At 48.3% G+C, this 21,532-nt stretch overlaps 1 protein-coding gene across 1 annotated transcript in view; it reads right to left on the bottom strand.

Annotated features, from left to right (window-relative positions):
- The window catches only part of TXNDC11 (thioredoxin domain containing 11), a 60,210-nt gene that overhangs the window by 10,920 nt on the left and 27,758 nt on the right, over positions 1-21,532 (bottom strand). The window contains exons 6-8 of the mRNA XM_086691217.1: positions 7,973-8,085; positions 5,701-5,901; positions 662-1,454 (exon numbers count right to left, since the gene is read on the bottom strand). Of these exons, the coding sequence (XP_086547343.1) occupies positions 662-1,454; positions 5,701-5,901; positions 7,973-8,085 (1,107 nt within the window). The remainder of the gene's footprint in view (positions 1-661; positions 1,455-5,700; positions 5,902-7,972; positions 8,086-21,532) is intronic.

Below are 21,532 nucleotides of genomic sequence, written 5' to 3'. Positions count from 1 at the left end.
GGACAGCTGGTGTTCCTTACAGCCGCTGCCACCGCAGAGCCCCGAGGTCGAGCTCCCGGACGCTTTCCCAGAATGGGCCTTACCCACCCCACCCCCAAAAGTGGTTTCTGCTGGTCTGCAACGTGACACGTGTTTGTGACAGTCTAGGCACCCAAGGTCACAGCAGCATTTCTCAAGGAGGTACAAACAGCGGCAGAACAAATTAGGTCTGGCGGCCTGGAAATTTCTACATCCAAACCTGTGGGCCAAAAAGGAGGACAGGCTGCTGTGCGGGTTCAGTGCCTTCTGTCTCAGCTCCTCTAGAAGGGACCCCGCTGTCAGGGCTCAAATTCCTCAGCCCCCAGGATGCTCCCACCCCATGCAGCTCATCCCACCTCCAAACAGGACAGGGACCGCCAATTTGCAACGCGGACTTCTACCCACCCCCCAAGGGGCTGCATGAGAAACTTAGCCACAATTTGCAGTCAGGAAGTTTCCGGTCCACTTAACAGACAAAACCAGCTTCTCTTAAAACTATGACCAAGTGCAGTCTAAAGAATTCAAATGAGCTAAAGAGCTGACATCACCCATGACCAAGGGTACTGCCATCCCCGGAGGAAAGTTCCCAGTGTGAGGTTAAGGGATCCTTTTTACGCCTGGGGAAGGGAGGCGCCCACGGTACCTAGGGTGAACTTCCTAAGAGCTTCTTTTGGATCCAGGACGTAGTGAGACTCTTCTCTCACATCGACAATCGTGGCAAATTCCTTCACCCGGGTGGCGCTCGGAGCCCCTAGCCTCTCTGCATACAACCAAAATAAATTCGAATCCAAAAGGTAGATGTTCAGGGTCTTGTTGGTTCTGCAGCTCAGGCCTGTGAAGTTCGTGCTGCTCACGTCCACCTCAGGAAAGAGATAGCGGTTCTCCTCAATGTGAGGAAGGGAGCCCGGGGTCTCAACATGGCATTTCTCCTCCAGGGAAGAAAACGCAACGGCCGGGGTTTCAAAGACACCTTGCACAGAATCCACGAAGCCCGTCGCGGCCCTGTTTATGGTCCTGCAACATGCAGTGTAGTAGCTGAAAGGGCTGTAGGAGCTCAGGAAGTTGCTGCACTCCACACTGTGGGACACCACGTGATAAAAGGTCTGTTCCTTGAGGTAGAAAGAATCCAGAGCCGCCGCCATCTCAAAAAAGCTGCACTGCGGCACGCCGGCCGAGCTGGGCCTGAGGCCCGCCGTGGTCTGGTTGACGCACAGCTCACAGACGTTGTGGGTCCTGGAGACGGGGCGCCACTGGGGCAGCACCACGGTGTTGCAGCAGGGGGACGCCACTATCGGCGACGGGTCCGGCAGCTGGGCGGGGGGCTCGGGCGCCAGAGACCGGAACAGCGGGGCGTCTGCTCGCCGCAGGTGCTGAAGGAGCCGCTCGACCACCTGGTCCCCGTGACAGTTGTTGTACTCCAAGGCCACTTCGGTGATCTGAAACATAGGGCGGAGCTCGTGAGAGGCGCAGCGAGGGCCGAGGGGGCGACCCCGCAGCCGTCAGGCCTGGAAAGCATCGGAGTGTGAGTCACAAGGAGCCCCGGCCGGACGCGTCACCCCAAACAGGAAGCTGCCACACCAAAAGCCTGAATCAAGAGGCTCGGGGTCTCTTTCAGAACACGCGCCTCTATCGACAGGGAACCACCCGTGCAGAGAAGGGGCCGGAGAGGCAGACGTCTCCGTCCAGCACAGGACCAGAGTGAAGCTCGCCCCTTGACGTGCGTCCGGGCCGTCGAGGGACCAGCAACAGGTTTTAAATCTCAACGCCCAGGGGAGCGCCTTTTCCTTCACACCTCTGCCCCTCTCCATACAAACGATGTCTTCCTACTTCACCTCCACTAAGTCTAAAAACTTCCCAAATACCTGAGTAGATCAAAGTATTTCACGGCATAGGGGTTTCCAAATAAACCCACACCTCACAGGAGGCTCCGAATTCAACCTGCTCCAAACCATTCACCAGGTTTGGATCAAATTTGAATTTGGATCAAATTTGCCAGTTAGTTAAAAGGTGTAAAGTCACTCAGGACTTTGTTTCATTAAGGTAGGGGTGTGTGTGTGTGTGTGTGTGTGTGTGTGTGTGTGTGTGTGTACACGGACGTGTGTAGAACTATTTAATGAGTGCTTTTCCAATTTCAAAAAAATCTACAAATTTTATATATGGTATTTACAGACAATGTTAACTCAAGACATAGGCATTCATACAGAAAAATACCCTGAATAATTCTTGGGCATAAAAAAAAGATCATTTTAGATGATAAACCAGTGTTTCACTTTCTTCCCCATACAAAAACCTCTCAACCCTTTCTGGATAAGGCTCTGAGAGCACACGGGACTAACCAAGTCAAGCCTACATGATCCATAAAGGGCCCAGTGACCCGCCGGCCCCATCTGAGGACTGCTTTGCACTCAAAGACACAACAGATCACTACTCCTAGCCATGCCCCCAGCCCCCAGAAAAACCCCACAAAAATTCAAGTATTTACAAAGTCCACGTAGGAGCATACTAAGGGCAAGATTCCTGAAAACGCATTTTTCCTCCTCTCTTTTCACGACATTGCTCATAAGCAAAGCAGCCACGTAAAGGATGCTTTTATATTATTTATTATTTCATTAAAAAAATATTTTTTGACACTTATTCATTTTTGAGAGAAAGAGACAGAGTGCAAGTCGGGGAGGGGCAGAGGGAAGGAAGACAGAGAATCCAAAGCAGGCTCCAGGCACTGAGCTGTCAGCACCAGAGGCTGATGCGGGGCTCAAACCCACGAACCTCGAGATCATGACCTGAGCCAAAGTCAGAGCCGCCAGGTGCCCCAATTTCTTCCAATTGAAGAAAATATCTTGGGGGCACCTGGGTGGCTCAGTCAGTTGAGTGTCTGACTTTGGCTCAGGTCATGATCTCACAATTCCTGAGTTCGAGCCCCGTGTTGTGCTCACTGCTATCAGCTGGGAACCTGCTTGAGATCCTCTGTCCCCCTCTGTCTGCCCCTCCCCTGCTTGCTCTGTCTCTCTCAAAAACAAACAATGAAAATAAAAGAAAGAAAATATTCTGTGTAGAGTAATGCTCTTAAAAAGTGAGGAATTCTTACTTTTCTCCTGTATACTGAACTGGTTTTTACTCTTCTATTACTTTGACACAACAGGCGGCTTTACACGTGAATCGCTTCATGTCCTATTTAATTTTGCATGAACGAATAAGGAAAATGTGACAAATAACCTGAAATGTCTGTGCTCTAAATGCCTGCCTCCATTTTCTTTAATCAGATAAATGTTCAAGTCCCAATAAGACAACCGTGACTTTGCTTATCGGACTCCCGTGCCGTGAATGCCTCAAAGCAGTGCTGTTCAAGCTGAAAACAAGTCACCGGGTCTTTTGACAAGCACACTGAGATGTCTCAGGACCCCTCTAGGACTCTCTCTAGACACACAAGGGGGTCAGCGGCCTGACGCCGTGTGCGGCCCATGCCATGTCCTCCGGAGCCGGGAGCGTGTGCGAGCAGCTGCTGGTCCTGGACCGGGCCTCGCAGTGCAACGACCACACGGCCACCCGCCCGTGAACCCCCCGCCACGCCCCCCACCCCAAAGCCCCGACTCTACCGCCCTCGCCGTATGCTGCCTCCCTGCGCTCAACAGCCCGTAAGCTTCCTCAACCGTCTGCCACATCCCATCCCCACCACCGTCCAAGTCGAGCATTTTACATCTTCCCACTTTCCTGGAAAACGTCGATAATGGTAACACACGGTTCTGCTGACACCTCTCCTTGGTCAGTGAGGCTCCGATGGCCACGATTAATCCTGAAGTCCTCAAAGCAGCCCCCAAGGGCCTCTCCCCGTCAGGCTTTAACTCTGTGTCTCTCCAGCCAGCCCTTTATGGGGGTCACCACCCGCACCACATCCGAACACTGGACCCGCAGCAACTTCCCTACCTCCACTCACCCAGAAACTCTGTCCCAAATGCCTGCCCCCTCCGAAGCCTCTCCCAGCCTCAGCCCCGCCCAGCCCAGCCCCCAGCTTCCTGGGACGGAGCCCTGTCTCCTCCAATTCCCCCCAATCCAAACCTGGGGCTGACCTTCCTGTGCCTTGAATTACAAAGAGCAAGCTCGTGCTGCCCTACGGCACAAGCCTCTGGGACCATGAGAGCAAGGCTGTGTCTTCTCCATCCTTCTCCCCACGGCTCCCTGACATAGTGCTCAATAAACATTTGCTAAATCGATCTAAAACAAAGAGGGAAATGTACTGCACAGAGCACTCTGCTTGGCTAAGGAGTCCATAATACTGCTAGGATGCCATCTCGTTTTCAACAACCCCTCAGCCATACGCTGATGTTACGGGAATCCACTCACCTTGCGGGGACACTGTGAGCCTTGAGGAAAGGAGCCACAGGCAAACTCTGATAATACAAGGCGGCCTGGCCGCAGATGGAGGAAGTGGGGGAGAGAAGGGAAAAAGGCAGAAAACCAAGTGCCTTCCCACCAAGGGCCAAAATCCAACCACGACCCCCTGAACAGAGGAAATGGGCTCTGGTCACAGACCACCACCCCATCCAGGACCCTGGTTTGCCCAAACCAGACAAGAATAGAATTCTCCAGAAAGAAATTTTAAAAGCTGAAGCAAAGATCCAAAACCAGAGCTAACATCTTGGTTAAAAATCCCATCTCTCCTACAAAGAGCCTTAAGGCTCTTATTAGATGCAGTGAAGGCCGAGTAATTTGGGAGAAAGTCTCAGTCCATAAAATATCTGAGCCAGTGAAGGTTTTCTGAAGAATTAAGTCTTATTACATCAAGTCCTCCCTAATCAGAGGAGAAGAAACAAACTGATTTCATTTCTCTCCTCTCTTCCACTAAGCCAGGGTAGCAGCAGGAATAACAATGTTCATAAAGAGGCCCCCAGAGTGGCAAAGTCAGGGGTCTGGCTGGGCAAGAACCCCATCTCGCCGTCGCCTCCAGGCAGACCATCAGGCTCACGTGGAAGGGCTCAGGGAGAGGCGGTGTCTGGTTAGCCCCGCCAGGGCCACACTGGCTGTCTGAAATTGGTTCTGGCCAATGAAGGGATCCTTGAGGGAAGGAAAAAATAAAACCCCCCAGTAAATCCAATTTAGCAATCCCAGGCGCTCCCCGGTTATTGTCATTACTCTAAGTGCCTCCAAATGACCCATGTAGAAAATAAACTGACATCCGGAGAGAGTGAGAGCTCGAGACGAAACCAGAGAGGCAGGAGGAGGGGCAGGGACTCCTGACAGAGGCTGTCTCTGGGAACCGCTCTGGTTACCCACGCGACAGGAAAGGCTCAGAGAAACAAGGGGGCCAGTGTCACCACTCCATTCGGGCTGCCGGCTGAGGACAGCCAGGGCTTGCGGTCGGGCATCCCCGAGGCCACACCCGCCCGTGCCGCTGGCCAGCCCCTCTATCCCACTCCCTGAACCGGTCATCACAGAAGAGCGACACCTGGTCCTTCCCCGGCCAGGCGCGGTTCGGTGTGGCTGTCCCCGCCGACTCCCCCAGACCCGAGCAGCTGTCGGTGTGGCCACAGACGCTGCGGCGGACCCTGTCCTGGGCACAGACGGACGGAGGGAGTATCGCCACGGAAACGCGGAGAACCCTCAGAACGTGGAACGTGGAGCGAGACGTCCAAGTTCACGAGGTTCTCCTGCTCCTTACAGGGTATCTTTGAACATGACGACTCTTACCTCATCTATTAAAGGGTGGCTTTCAGCTAAAGGATTGAAAGGCAGAAACACAAGCAGCGCCGGGCCCTTCTTCAGCTCGTTGTTCAGCAGGAGGCTCTTGCCGCCGTGTGGACGCAACCAGCGGAGGAGCGCCTCTCGGTTCTCCAGGGCCCACTTGTGGATGTTCTCCGCCGTGTAGTTGACGGCCTCCCTGGGAAAGACCTGCGGAGGGCGACACAGGGTAGACACGGGGCCGGCCCCCGGTGGCCCCCACCGCCCCACCACTGCCCGGGGGCAGACGGGAGATGCGGGGATGGGACCTGCCCCCGCTCCTCCAGACGCAGCGGCGCCTACCAAGTGCTTGGGAAAAGCAAAAAGTGGCTGCGAGAAGTGACTCCCATCACAGATGCCTCCTGCTCCCTTCAGACAGACCCAGCCATGAGCAAAGAACTCTCCCTGTCTGCCTCTGGCAACAAGGACCTCTTCTGCCCTGGCCAAGGGGACCTATTTCATTTGACTGGGTTCTTATAGAAGCATCAATGGATGAATCAGAGAAATTATCAAGTCAAGGAGCCTTTAGATTTTTACACTGCTTCCTCGAAAATCGGCTCGTAGGGCGGGAGCAGACCCTCCACTCGGGCAGAGGCTTGCATCTGTTCTGGTCACCTGTACCCCCCAGGGACTAGAAGAACAAATACTTGAATGAATCTGTGAATGACCTAGAACTTGTATTGGGCCACAGATCACACTTAACGTGTATGGAATGAAGCAAAGAGACGCTTAGATTTTTTGCTTTTTTTTTTCTGAAACAACCAAAGAACATCAACGTAAAATTATTTCTGAAATTCCAACGAGATGAATCACTGGGTTTCAAACAAAACTGCCCCCCCCCAAAAGTGCTTTGGAGGGCTCCACGAAACTAGATATTTTGTACTCTCCAAAGCAGAGACTTAAATTGCCTCGTGACAAAGACGTCCACGGCTATTTTAGAAAACCGGTGTCCCAGGAATACTTCATTTGATAAGAGGAATTCTGCTGTTCAACCAACCAACCAACCTTAGAGACTACAAACCTGATCAGTAAAACCCACTGGATCTGCCAGCGCCGTTCTCACAGCCCTACCTTCTCTTCTCTATTTTAAGTTCCTTGCTCAGCGCCCTCCCCTGTGAATGTACCCGCCCTGTGCTGGCTCTACGAGGAGGATGGAGAAGAAGGGCACACAGCGAAAGCAGAGCAAGTCAGAAGCTTAGACAGAGGCACGAGGAGAGCGGGAGAGAAACCACCACCACAGTGACTCTCCAAGTGGGACGGCGGGAGGTTGAAAAAACATATCCAAACGTCACATACGCATTTCTATTTGGAAAACACAAAAATACATTGGACTTTGGGAACAGGAACTACAAGAAATAAAGCACAGCGTCTGGGCTATGAGGGACCTGCAGAAGCCAGGGGGACTGGCCACCAAGGGGGCACCCTGGAGAGGGCCTAAAGGCGCCCCCAGAGGCATAAGACTTGCACGCTGGGCTAAGGGGAGCGCAGGTTCAACGGGCTGCGTATGGAGGGTACAGAGACACTGGCCTTCACTCCACCTGTCAATCAGTGACACTGTCAATGCAGTCAGAGACAGAAAATACTTAAGAAAAATAAACTCTCGGTGATGGGACTGAGGATGCGACAATAAATTAAGCAGAGGCACATGACTAAGCAGGATACATACAGGTCAAAAGCTTAGAAATAGCTGAGTTGGGGCTGGTCCAGCAAAAAAGCAAGTGAAATCAGGGAACAAAGACGACAATGGAGAACTGAGGCGCTCTCGGGTGAGAAGCCATCAACTTTTCACTGTGACTTAACAAGAACTTCAAAACCCATTTCATCAGCTAAGGAGAAAAGCGTATCATGTTACTACTCCTGACCAATGGCACAAATGAACAACCAACATCGTCGCCTGATGGAAGCTTAACCTCTGAGGACATGGGCCCAGAGCAACAGTTCTCCAACAGATTACGCCTGCGGTTGCATCCAAGGAGGAAAACTAATGAGGCCAGGCCCAAACCAAAGAATATAAACAAAGAATTTCTCGATGTTACATTCGAGAGCCCTCTAATGCCTGGGTTCGTAAGTGGGGACAAGGGCTCCAGAGTGGGGTTGCAGAAACCCTAAATCTGCATATAAAATCATGTTCGCTTTCCTAGGGAGAGTGCCCAGAGATTTTATCCAATTCTCAAAGAAGTCTGTGACCTAAATAAGGTTAAGAACCACTGCACTAATATAAATGTGATTTCAAAATACTTACAAGTGATGTGTTGAAATGTCTATGTAAATACACACTTCCAGAGTGTACTAAGGATACCAGTTTCGCAAGATGTTTATTTGTGATAACCCCAAATCGTACTGTTCCTAGGTAATCTGAAACAGAAAATTTTCCTTTATTAAAGAAAAAGCCTATGCCTTAAAACCACCACAAAACCCAATCATCAAGTCTTGACGCACAAATTCCCCAGAGCAAAGCTCTTTCTGGTCACCTAGCCTAGAAGAGGAGAAGGAGGAGCTGGAGAAATCTCCTCCAGAAACAGACCTCACGTCTACTCCTGAGTAACGTCTCTGATCTTCACCCGCACGCTGTCTCCCTGCGACGACCTGATCTCATGGCCGGCTACCTGGTTCCCCTCACTCATTAGCCCCACTGGAGAGCCCAGGCACATGATGCTCTGTCTGGATACTTCCACGGCTGGCCTCTCGTCATTCAGATGTCAACTCCAGCCCCACCTGCTCCGAGAAGCCTTCCCTGACCACCCCGCCTCAATGCAAACATTTAGAGGATGAAGTCCGTAACGGAAAACTGGGGCTTCCTCCCCGACTCACGTAGATGCTCTACCAGTACTCCATTTTTTTATAGCACTTATTAACATCTACAGAAACTGGTTGATTTATTTTTCTCTTCTTCAGTCCAGCTTCCTCGGAACTTATGTGAAATTAGGAATCCTGTTTATAGCTATTACCCCAGTACCTGTAGTGGTGCCTAGGCATATTAAGAGCTCAAAACATATGGGTTAAATGAATGAACCTAGCATGAACAAAGAACTCATACAAATTAATAAGAAGAAGAAAGCAATTAAAAATGGGCAAACCAAAGGAAAAAATGTAAAAGGCTTAGAAGTACATGAAGACACACTCAACTTCCCTATTTCAGAGGAAAGCCCATTAGAACAACATACCCCCTTTTCCCCTCCAACTGCCCCAAACTTGAGACAACGGGAAGTACCAAGCACGGTGAGCAGAAGAGAGATGATACTCGGATACAACGCTGGTGGGAAACGGTGACACGGCAGCTGCTCGGGAGCACAAGCAGCGGCACCTGTCACAGGGAGGTGCGGACACAGGCTGCAGCCCTACTGCCTCTCCGCACACGTGCACCAAGAGGCACATGAAGGACAGTCACCAGGAAGTACTCTGCAGATGTGAAAAACAATGGGGCAGGGCTGTCCACACAATGCGAACATTTTTTAAAGCCATATGTGAATGAAAAAGCAAGCTGAAGAAAGATAAAGTGTACCTCTTCATTTAAAAGGTTGGCTCGGTTGGTTAAGCGTCTGACTCTTGGTTTCGGCTCAGGTCATGATCTCATGATTCGTGAGATCGAGCCCCACTTTGGGCTCGGCGCTGGCAGCGCGGAGCCTCCTGGGGATTCTCTCCCTCCTTCTCTGCCCCTCCCCCACTTGTGCTGTCTCTCTCTCAGAATACAAAAAATAACTCACACCTGATGGAACAATATACATTTGTTTCTTACAGGCACATGTGTTCAGAAAAGTATAAAGCCTCCAAAAAGTAAGAAAAATAGTTGTGGCCAGGGGGTAGGGGGTGGGGGGTGGGGGGGGGGAAGAGATCAAAGAAAGTATAAGCTTTCTTTCCCTCAAGGAGTACACACAGCATTTGTGTGCCTAAAATTGACTACAATATCTAGTATTCGTGGAGAGCTAGCGGATAAGACGATGTAGGAAAAGGTACATTCTTTCCTATCCCCTTTCTGCTTTATTAGATGTGAAGTAAGACATTGGTTTAACTTTAAATGTTACCAAGTTATACCCAAGCAGCCAAAATATAAAAATATTAAGGTACTGACCACACCAAGCTTCCAGCTTAACCCCACTCCCTGGCAGAGGTGCCCTCTTCCCCTCAGACAAGGTGCGACCAGCAGGGAGGAAGCAGGAACAGCAATCTCTGAGGCCACGTTGGACCATCTATCTTTCCCCCAAATCTGAGGAGTTTAAAATAGCACAAAACCGGGGCGCCTGGGTGGCTCAGTCGGTTGAGCGTCCGACTTCAGCTCAGGTCATGATCTCATGGCCCGTGAGTTCGAGCCCCACGCCAGGCTCTCTGCTGTGGGTGCAGAGCCTGCTTCAGATCCTGTCCCTCCCTCTCTGCCCCTCCCCCACTTGCACGTGCACTCTCTCTAAAAAATAAACCAACATTAAAAAATAATAACAAAAACATAAAACGGCACAAAACCAAAGAAACACCAGAAGAATAAGTCACAAGTGACAGAGATTGGTTATGTGTGGAAGGAAGGGGGGCCAGGACGGGAAAGGAAAGGAAATGGGTTCCGGAGAACAGGGGTGAGGCAGCCTGGTCCTGCTCAGAGACCTTTGTGTATCGGACCCTTGGAACCAGAGCATGGTTCACCCTTCACATCCTCAGAAACGAAAATCATTAAATCGACCACTACGTGCGGGAGCCCAATGTGGAATACAAGCACTAACAAATAAACGTAACTGCCACTCCATGGTGGAGGGGGTAGGGGTGGAGAGTTAAGAAGTGAGTCACTGACACAGTGTCCTGACCAAGCACTGTAAATCTAAAGACGACTGAGAGCCAGGATTCTCAGGGTGGGTGGACGAAGTTCGACATTAACGGAAGAGCACTCTACTCTGGTGTGAGACTGGAATCAGAAGGAATTTTGATAAACTTACAGCTTTTCACACATACATGTGCGCGCACACACACGTAACAGAAACAGAACTACAAACATATACATACATGTGGGTATAAATACATAGACGTCCTAGCTCTACCTGCTCAAAAGCCCTAAAAGTTATGACACCTCATACCAAAGAGCACACCCAATGCCCAGATCTTGGTTTCAACGTTTATTTATTTTTGGGACAGAGAGAGACAGAGCATGAACGGGGAAGGGGCAGAGAGAGAGGGAGACACAGAATCGGAAACAGGCTCCAGGCTCTGAGCCATCAGCCCAGAGCCTGACGCGGGGCTCGAACTCACGGACCGCAAGATCGTGACCTGGCTGAAGTCGGACGCTTAACTGACTGCGCCACCCAGGCGTCCCTAGATCTTGGTTTCTAAATGCCATTCTTCAATAAAAGAAACCAGGGCTCCCTGGAGAAGAAGCTAATTCCAGAGCTGAGGCAAGGAGACTACAAAAGCAGATTGAAACGTTTTGTGTCACAATAAAGATGTGCTCATAAAAAGAATGAAACTTGTTCAAAGGACACAGGAGCGAACCCAAGACACTCCTAAAGGTGGAACCTGCAACTATCTGAGCAAAAAAATAAACAATGACCACTATCCCTGAAAAGTGTCAAGGTCATACAAGACAAGGAAAGACTAAGGAGATGTCACAGGTTGGAGGAGACGGAGAAAAAAGAATTAAAAGTGATGTGGGATCCAAGATTGGATACTGGAACAGAAAAGAAGCATCAGTGAAAACATGGGAAAAATGCAAATGAGCTCTGCGCTTCAGTCAATGATACTGGGTGGCCTGGGTGGCTCAGTTGGTTAAGTGTTGGACTTCGGCTCAGGTCAGGATCTCATGGTTTGTGGGCTCGATCCCCGTGTCGGGCTCTACGCTGACAGCTCAGAGCCTGGAGCCTACTTTCGGAGTCTGTGTCTCCCTCTGTCTCTGCTCCTCCCCTGCTTGCGCGCGTTCTCTTTCTCAAAAATAAACATTAAAAAATTTTTTTGAATAAAAAAACATAATAATAATAATAATAATAATAATAATAATAACCATACCAACGTTACGTTCTTAATTCTGGCCCAAGCACCTTTATAACAAATGGTTACATAATATGTGAACAATGGGGGAAGCGAGGTGAAGGTAGAAATTTGAGGAACTCCCTGTCCTATTTCTGCAACTTTTCTACAAGTACAAAATTGGCTCAAAATCAGAATTTTAAAAAATGGCACAGCAGATAAGTTCAGATGCCAATCTGTCAGAAGAAAAAGCAGGACATAAGAGAGGGTATGAACTGATGGAAGATGCCACCCTCTAGGAGAAGGCTAAATCTTGGTGGATGCCCACAGCTAAGAAGACAAGAAGGAAAGGAAGGAGGCAGCCAGTGACGAAGTTCATTTGAAAGTCTGCCAATGTCAGCAACATGGTTTATTGGAGCAGAGGAATCGTAAGGGACAGCCTGCCCCGTAAGTTGAAAAGGCCCATTCAAAAACCTGTTTAACTGCACTAAAAAGAAAGGACAGCCTGCCTGCCTGCACACAGCAGATTCTCGCACGTCCAAACATATCACAATTTCAAAATTTTATTTTTCACACATAGAGAGATCTACGAAAATCACACGTCTATTTTAAGTTCCTGCATATAGCGGAAATCTTGCTAGAAGAAGCAGCTTAAATTTGCACTCTCATGTGTACAAGGAGTACTTGAATTAGCAGGGGAAGTTTACAGCGGAAGAAAGACACAAAAAAATAACACTTCTTATCTCTATGCCCAGAACATTTTCCGTTAAGCAGGGCCCCAAGGCTTTCTACAGTAGGGAATCTCTGTCATTTATAAAGTGAGTAATTTCAGGGGCGCCTGGGTGGCGCAGTCGGTTAAGCGTCCGACTTCAGCCAGGTCACGATCTCGCGGTCCGTGAGTTCGAGCCCCGCGTCGGGCTCTGGGCTGATGGCTCAGAGCCTGGAGCCTGTTTCCGATTCTGTGTCTCCCTCTCTCTCTGCCCCTCGCCCGTTCATGCTCTGTCTCTCTCTGTCCCAAAAATAAATAAACGTTGAAAAAAAAAAAATTAAAAAAAAAATAAATAAATAAAAAAATAAAGTGAGTAATTTCAGGGGTTCCGAGGTGGTTCAGTCGGTGAAATGTCTGACTTTGGCCCAGGTCATATCTCACAGTTGAGGGGATCGAGCCCAAAGTTGGGCTCTGTGATGACAGCATGGAGCCTGCTTGGGATTCTCTCTCCCTCTCTCCCTGCCCGTCCCCTGCTTGCTTGCACACATGCACGCTCTCTCTCAAAATAAATAAACATAAAAAAACTTAATTAAGTAAATAAGTTCACAATAATGCTCTCCCCTCCTCCACCGAAAGGTCAAACAATGACATAACATGATCATATTCAATTAATTTTTAAAAATGTAAAGTCTCTTCACCACCCAGTGAAAGGGGTCACAGAGACCACTGCAAGATACAGCAAGACCAGGAAAGAACGTCTGGGCAAAAGCAGTGGTCGCTGAGCAGCTGCTGCAGCCAGTCCCTCAGGCAACTACGCGGGTCAAGGTGACCACCGCGTGAAGACTGGCGATACGCATCCATCGCTTGCTACAAAAGGCGCTGAGCCCCTGGCCCCGGGTCCCTCGGCTGCGAGGCCCACAGCACACACGGCCACCATCTGGGCCCCCTGCGCCACATCACGGTTGGCGTGCACTCAGTAACAAATGGTCTCACTTGGATCCGATCATTGGGCCTCTACTTTTGGCGCTTAGGCAAACCGCCCTTGCGATCTTCTGGGGCTGGGCTGCTTCTGTGCCGCTGATGGAAAGCTCCACCCCTGCTTCCCCCACTACTCCCCCCTAGAATGGCTTCTGCTGACCTTCTTGTGCCTTCCACCTTCCACGGTCACCATTTACCTCGCGTCAGCCACCAAGGACGCGCTGAGGATGCGAGAATCTGAAAGTCCGTCTGGTTTCTACTCGGATCCATCTGGCTCATTTGGGATCTCTGGTTTACATCAAGATTTTTGTTTTGGGGCTTTTGCATACTGTTTTAACATCAAAGTACTTTATTTTACTTAAAACCACATGACTTAAATTCAATTTTTAATATTAAAGCTTCAGTTTGGTACTGGGGTAAAGCACATACACACCGAGGCAAGAACTACCTCGTGGAGGCAAAAATGTTAAAATTCTCAACCATTCCAGAAAGAGTAACAATAGTTTCTTTTGTTAGCAAAGAGGACAAAGTTTTGACGGTTTCAAAATTAATAGTACATTTGCCTGAAGGAACATTATACAACTCACACTCAGCAATGACAGGTAGCCGGGAGCACAAATCTGACACATTTACCTCGGGGATGTGCTCGCAGGGGACTCAGTAGCTCAAGAAAAATTTGCGTCACGCTGGGACACTAGGGTCAGAGGCCTCTGTCCACAGCTGCACAGTCTTATATGGGAGCCGCTACACTAACAAGCACTTGAAACATGAGCAAGTAAGGGACTCAATTTTTATCTCTACTTGATCTTAATTAATTTTAAAGCGACACTCAACTCAGTCCCTGGACAACTCTGAAGTATATATAAAACAACTTGAGGGTATACCTCTTTTTCCACTGTAATTTTTATGTAATCTAAACAAAGATCAGGTGTTTCCAATGAAAATTCAGCACCTGAATTGAGACATGCTGTTAAGTGTAAAAGCATAAGAGACTTGGTTCAAAAAGTATCTATAAAATATCTCAATAGTTTTTATACTGACCGCCTGTTGAAATGGCAATAACCTGAATACACTGGGCTAAACAAAATGTATTATTTTATAGATAGAAGTTATTTTTACCAGTTTCTTAACTTAAAAAAATTTTTTTTAATGTTTTTCTTCATTTTTTGAGAAACAGAGCATGAGGGGGAGAAGGGCAGAGACACAAAATTCAAGGCAGGCTCCAGACTCCAAGCTGTCTGCACAGAGCCTGACGGGGCTCAAACCCATTAACGGGGAGATCATGACCTGAGCAGAAGCTGGCCACCTAACTTAACTGACTGAGCCACCTAGGTGCCCCTCTTTTCAACTTTTAATGCAGCCACAGGTAAATTTAAAAATATCTATGTGGTTTATGTTACATTTCTATTGGACTATGCCACAGTGGTAATCATGAAAAAGTGAGATTCATATAAACTCAGGAAGAAAATTAGGCTGAGATAATAAATCTAGCAGCCAGTAAGTCTTTTTTTTTTTTTTTTTTTTTGAGAGAGTGAGCGCATGCATGTAAGTGGGGGAGACGGGGGGAGGGGGAGAGAGAGAATCTTAAGCAGGGTCTACGCTCAGCACGAAGCCCGACACAGGGCTCTATCCCAATGACCCTGGGATCATGACCTGAGTCAAAATCAAGAGTCAGACGCTCAACCGACTGAGCCACCCTGGCGCCAGTAAGTTTTAATGATGGGCAATGATCTGGGAAGGAGACCTAAGAATATTTCTCACACTTTTTTCCCCACAAAAACCCCTTCAACAGCAGAGAATGATTACTTTTAAACTTTGTTAAGTTTATTTATTCTTGAGTGAGTGAGAGAGAATCAGAGGCAGAGAGAGAAGCCCAAGAAGGCTCCACACTGTCAGGGCAGAACCCGATGCATGGCTTGAACCCACAAACCTGAGCCGAAATCAAGAATCGGACATTTCACCGAGTCACCCAGATGCCCCAATTATTTTCATTTTTAGTAGTGTGTGTCCCTATCTCTCCTTCAGGAAGGAAAAGGTGGGTCTCCAGATCTTGACTCTAGGTATAAAACCACTGAGCTTGTGAAATTCTCTCAGAAGCCTAGAGCTAACAGCACCTGGTGCACTGCAGAGTAAGGCCTCCAAAGATACACTGAAAGAACGTGCAGAAACACTGGAGCTGAGCAGTGCAGAAACTTTGACATCAGGACGGGCCATGTGCTATCCAGGAGACATCTGTGTGAACTAATCTCTCAGGGATCGTGGAGCAAAACAGTATCAGGTCAAGAAAAATTCTCCTAAAGAGAACTGCTAACAAATAAAGCATGCTACTTTAATCCCACTGGATCAAGTCTTTTCATCAGCATAGTTAGGAGGCCACGGACCCCCTGGGAAAACAGCTCTCCAGTCTGTATTCTGGGCAACTGTGACATCCCAAAAGGCAAACCTGCATCACGGGACCTTCCACCCTGGGAACGATTCTCGTTTTACTCCATACTTTGCCATTTCTATTACCTTCTGCTTTCCAAGGTTTTAGACAAGGCACAAAAAAGGGAAATGGGATTATATTAAAAGGAAAAACCACTCCCCTCCCGTTATTCAGCATTTACACAGTGATTCATAATTTTTCAACGGATGATTTCCCACATTTCCAATAAAACATTCATGCAAATGCAAAAAACCTTCAAAGAAATGTAATAGATCACAGAAATGTTTGTTTTCAACATAACGAACTAAAGCTATTACTTGCATTTTGTCCCTAGAAATGTCACTTTGAGATGTATTTTCAAAAGTCAATATAAGGCACAAAGCAATCATCTAGAAATTAATCTGGCACTGGGTGCCCGAGATGACAACACGCGCATTCCAGGGCTTGCCATGACACTGCTGAGTACTAAGTAAATACGGAACTCTTTCACTGTGACTTCTTTCTCTTGAATTAGGGAGGACAGAAACGTACCTCCAAATGCATTCAGGGGAACACAAAATGCAGCGATACACACGTCATGTGCACTGACATGACCGTGAACTGACACCCGCACCCCCTCCGTCCCCACTTAACCAAAGCACATTACAACGATCAATTCAAATACCTTCCTTGTGCGTACTGCACTTAAATTCCTTTCTGTTTTTACACCTTCAGAGAAGAAAAGACTTCACAAAAGAAACCCACTCGGTTACAAATCCCTCCTCCAACCCCATTTAGGCTGCTCTTAGGGGTCACACCTCCTTTTATTTTTTTTCTCACCAACAACCCTTCCCCGATATAAAAACAATTCTTAGCTCCCAAGCTTCCAAAAACAGGCCAAGGCTCAATGCAACCAGGGCATCTTACAGATGGAAGACCAGCTGGAAGGAAGGACTGGGTAGTCTGTGGTCCCACAGGGCACCTGCCACTAAAATGACTTATGAGGAGACTCAGTCTGGGCCTATGGGAACTTTGTGCTGGGAAGACACTAAGAAAGCTCAAGGGAACATTAGAAAACAATGCCAGCTGCTGAGTGGGAACACGGCCAACTAGTGCAGCACGAGGTCCAGGAAGGGGGCTGGTGGGATGCACGTCTCCACTTCATGTCCCTAACGTGCCAGACGTAATGCTAGCAAGGCAGTGTTTATAAATGCCACAGGCCTTGAGGTAGGCCTGGAGAAACCAGAAAGGCGGATGTTAACTAGGGAAAGGGCTTCCAGTAAAGCAGCGTCAGGGGCAAAGGCCAGGAGGCGGGAAACACCATACTGGGTCATCCTCCTCATCCCAGGACAGCACGACAGTAAATGGGAGGAACGGGATCCTGGCTTCCTACCTCAGCTCCCCGTGCACTGCTTCGTGACTGAGTCAGCTCCCTCCACCGTAACAAAGTTGCACAGATTCAGGAGATTAAAAGACATAAAAGGACACAAATTAATCTCACGGTTCTGGAGGCCAGAAGCCCAAAACGGGCCTCACTGGCCTAACATCACGGGGTCAGCAGGGCATGCCCCTTCGGGAGGCTCCAGGGGAGGAGAACCCAGGTCCTGCCCTTTCCAGCTTCCGGCAGACCCCCTGCGCTCCTTGGCTCGTGGCCCCTCCCAGCTTCAAAGTCAGGGGTGGCAGGACAAGTCCTTCTCAAATTGCATCACTTTGACACTATTCTTTGGCTCTCAATTCCAACTTTTTTTTAAGTTCATTTATTTGAGAGAGAGTGGTTTAGGGCGGGCAGGCGGGGGGTGGGGGGGGGGGGCAGCGCGGGGAGGGAGAGAATGCCAAGCAGGCTCTGCACTGTCAGCACAGAGTCCGACGTGGGGCTCAAACTCACAAACTGCAAGTTCAGGACCTGACCCGAAACTAAGAGTCAGACACTTAACCGACTGAGCCACCCAGGTGCCCCTGCTTCTCAATTCCAATTTCAAGGATCCTCCTGATTACACTGGGCCCACTCAGATAATCCAGATAATCAAGGTCAGCTGATTAGCAACTTGGGCTCCTGCTTGCCATGTAAGGTACCATACTCACACGCGGTGGTGATTACGGCGTGGGTATCTTTGGGGGGGCATTATTCTGCCCACCGCAGTGGCCTCCAGGGCGTTAACAACCTCCTGAGAGCCTGTTCCCCACCTGAGACAGTCACAGCTCCTCCTTCAGAGACTGGCAGTGAAGACTGGCTCATCCAGAGAAAGGGCTTGACTCAGGGAAGGGCTCAGCCCAGCATCAGCTTACCTACTCAACTTTACATCAAAAGTGGTCAAGTAGAGACTGCAAATGGGTCTGTCTGCACTGAGTTATTTCACTATAAGCTTGTGACTTCATTATAGAGGATCCCTGAGAGTTTTTCAAGATTTTAATGTTTTTGGTTCTTTGGAGTCTTACTCCAACTTCAAAAACAAAAAACATCAGACAAGCAAACCAAAACCTTGAAGAAATAGGATTCTCTCTCTCTTCCCCCCCCCCCCCCACACCTTCAAATAGGTAGAAATAGGACAACCTTCAAAAGGTAGAAAACATCAGGGGCGCCTGGGTGGCGCAGTCGGTTAAGCGTCCAACTTCAGCCAGGTCACGATCTCGCGGTCCGTGAGTTCGAGCCCCGCGTCGGGCTCTGGGCTGATGGCTCGGAGCCTGGAGCCTGTTTCCGATTCTGTGTCTCCCTCTCTCTCTGCCCCTCCCCCGTTCATGCTCTGTCTCTCTCTGTCCCAAAAATAAATAAACGTTGAAAAAAAAAAATTTAAAAAAAAAAAAGGTAGAAAACATCAGAAAACAATTAGAAAATGAAGATGATGCTATTTTTAAAACACAAGGAATTCAAAAAACCAAAATATCTATATTCCTATATGGGTTCAAGGAATCAAAATAACTACAGACGACCAAATTTGCTCCTCAGCTTCCTGCACACCTTCTGCTTTCCCCCACCCCTCCATCTTCTCTCTAGTTTCCAACACGCTCACCTGAAGGCTGACAACGCACTCTCCTGGGAAACCCTTCCCGCCCCAGCACCATCCCCTCTGAGCAGCTTTCCGCGACCTGATGTTGATGTCCCGCCTCCACGCTCCAACAACCTGTCACAGACCCATCCCTGGACTCACACTGCAGGCGACCCTACCTGCCCACCACACTATCTGGCGGTACTGACAGGTACTGGATTTATTCATCTTTACGCTTGGAGCACAGATCTCAAATGTTTGTTGAGTTAGTCAAGCTTCTGAACCTTAGAGTGCGGGGAGGTCTGCTTTTGGCCTTAATTCTTACCTAGCAGCATTCACAAGGCTTAAGAGAGAAGTCAGAATGGGAATAAAAGCATCTCCTGTGAAATATAATGACATCCTTGCTAAAATAACGGCACCAAAGAAAAAAAGCAGTTTTAAGTACAGGAACAAAAAGTATGGAATTTCTAACACGCTTATTCTAACGTGCACTGATCAGTACCCAGAGGGCCTCAGAACACAGGGCGATACTTAGGAAAAGATTTCCCTCTATGAGTGAGTACAGTGACAATGAGTGAGATCATCCAAGAAATCCAACTGACCCTAGAACCTGTTTCATTCACGAGCGAGAATCGTTAAACCCAATGCCTGATCCAAACTCCCAAGAGTCAGACCCAGGAACCCAGGAAAAAAAAGGAACCTCAGAATCAACGCTGCCTAAGAAATCAGTCCCTCGTTTTTTCTATACCTTTGAGAATATCTGTCACAGAACAAGAAAACCCTACCCTTCAGACTTCTTGATGTTGTATAAAATTTCAGAATCTAACAGAAAAGTGCTCCAAAAAAATTAGCTTTATTCATGAATAAGGATATGGAGGAGACCATTTTTTTTGTGCCTTGACCCAATTCAACCAGCAAATCACAGCTTAATCTGGCGCCCCCTGGTGGAGTAGAGGGACCCTACACTGGAATTTGAAGTCCTTACTCTAATATGGAGCACCTGGGTGGTTCAGTTGCATTAAGCGTCCGACTTCAGCTCAGGTCACGATCTCATGGTTTTTGGGTTTGAATCCCCCATCAGACTCTATGCTGACAGCTCAGAGCCTGGAGCCTGCTTCAGATTCTGTGTCTCCCTCTCTCTCTGCCCCTCCCCTGCTTGTGCATTCGTGCGCTCTCTCTCTCTCTCTCTCTCTGAAAAATAAACAAAAAAACCCCTTCCTTTAATAAATTCCTCTGTAAAAAAATTCATTACAACAGTTATTTCCCAAAGGTTCCCTAGTCATATATGTTTAGGAATTCCGAACGGTGGCAGAAGAAAGTAGAAAGGACATCCTAAATTCATGGTTTAGTGTATTCTCAAGGTAACATTTAAGTACCATGTGAATTTCAGTTCAATTCATGTGTCAGGGGACTGTGAAAAGTCAGTGGAAAGAAAGCGTTAAGAAGAATGCATCAGGCAGGGGTGCACCCAGTCCAGCTGTAACCACTGCCTACACCCTGGGCTCAGGAACCCAAAAGTCTAGGCATGAGGAGAGGTGGGGGGAGGGGCCCAAGGTGACTTTACATCTCATTGTTCCAATCACTCACTTGAGCAATTTCAAGGTACAGTGCCCTGTATTAGAGCCATTCGTTCAACCTTTCCACGACAACACTGGTCAAGCAGGGTGCTGAAGCTGGAGGAGGGGAGGACAAAACCCTGGCCTCAAGACACTCGATCGAAATACTATCTGAACAAAGCAACTCAAATCCTGGTGGGAGAGGGCTGTCGCTCCCACAGGGAGAACACCAGGCCGCTCAAGGAGAAGCTACAAGCAAAGGAAGGCCTGTCCATTCATTAGTCAGTCAGGGTACACGATACCTGGTGGAGGGATCAGCCAAGGAAACAGACCCAATACTTATTTTAAGCCCTTTCCACCAGCTGGCTTTCTCATGAAGCTACGACAGACATTAGGGCTATGATCTTACTCACAAGATCTTACTCACACTTACTTACTTATTGCACACATGACGTGGCCTTATAAAGCATGCTTTACTCTTCTCCTCACCTTCTCCAATATCAGACAAACTCAAAGAAAAGTTAAATGTTTCGTTCAAGTTTACAGATCCCGTCCGTGGCGGACAAAAGGTAAGGACCAGGCAGTGTGGGCGCCCAGGCCACGGCTTCCCTCACTCACCGACACCGCAGCCCTTTTGTAGAGGCCAAATGAAAACCAGGATCGAAACTGGTTGCTAATTTTCCTTTCAGAAAGTCACTGAATCAAAGCAAACTATAACAACATCGTACCAGAACAGTCTTATAGCAAATAATGAAATAATCATAAGATGGGAAACAAATCAAGTAAGCAACTTAAAAACACTGACCCTTCTACCAAATTTTCTTTGGGCAAAAGAAGAAAGCCTGCCTGCCAAGATCAAGTGTGAAATGGTTCGAAGAGGCTTTGCGGTCTGGGGAGCGTGGAGAACTGTATGAGACTGGTTTCCCTCCAAATCCTGACACACACACAGACTGCTGGCCCACAAGTCATCAATCACTCAGCACTCAGAAATGATTAAACATTAATGAGGAATGCCTAAGGCCTATTATAAAAAAACAAAAAGGTTTGAATAAATGAATAATCATGCTGTGATCCTTTTAGAAAAAGGGAAGCCAAATATTGTGAACGTGGCCTTCGCCTCTAAGTCAATTTATACCTTTATACAATTACAACCAAAATCCAGCGAGATGCACGGATGAATTTAAAAGAAGATTCTAGGGACACCTGAACCATGGCTCAGTCTGTTAAGCGTCCA

This window comes from Puma concolor, chromosome E3 (assembly GCF_028749965.1).
Source record: "Puma concolor isolate L17-30 chromosome E3, mPumCon1.1.hap2, whole genome shotgun sequence".
NCBI lineage: Eukaryota > Metazoa > Chordata > Mammalia > Carnivora > Felidae > Puma > Puma concolor.
Note: the sequence above shows the minus strand (reverse complement) of the source record. Positions and strands in the feature narration are given on the sequence as shown.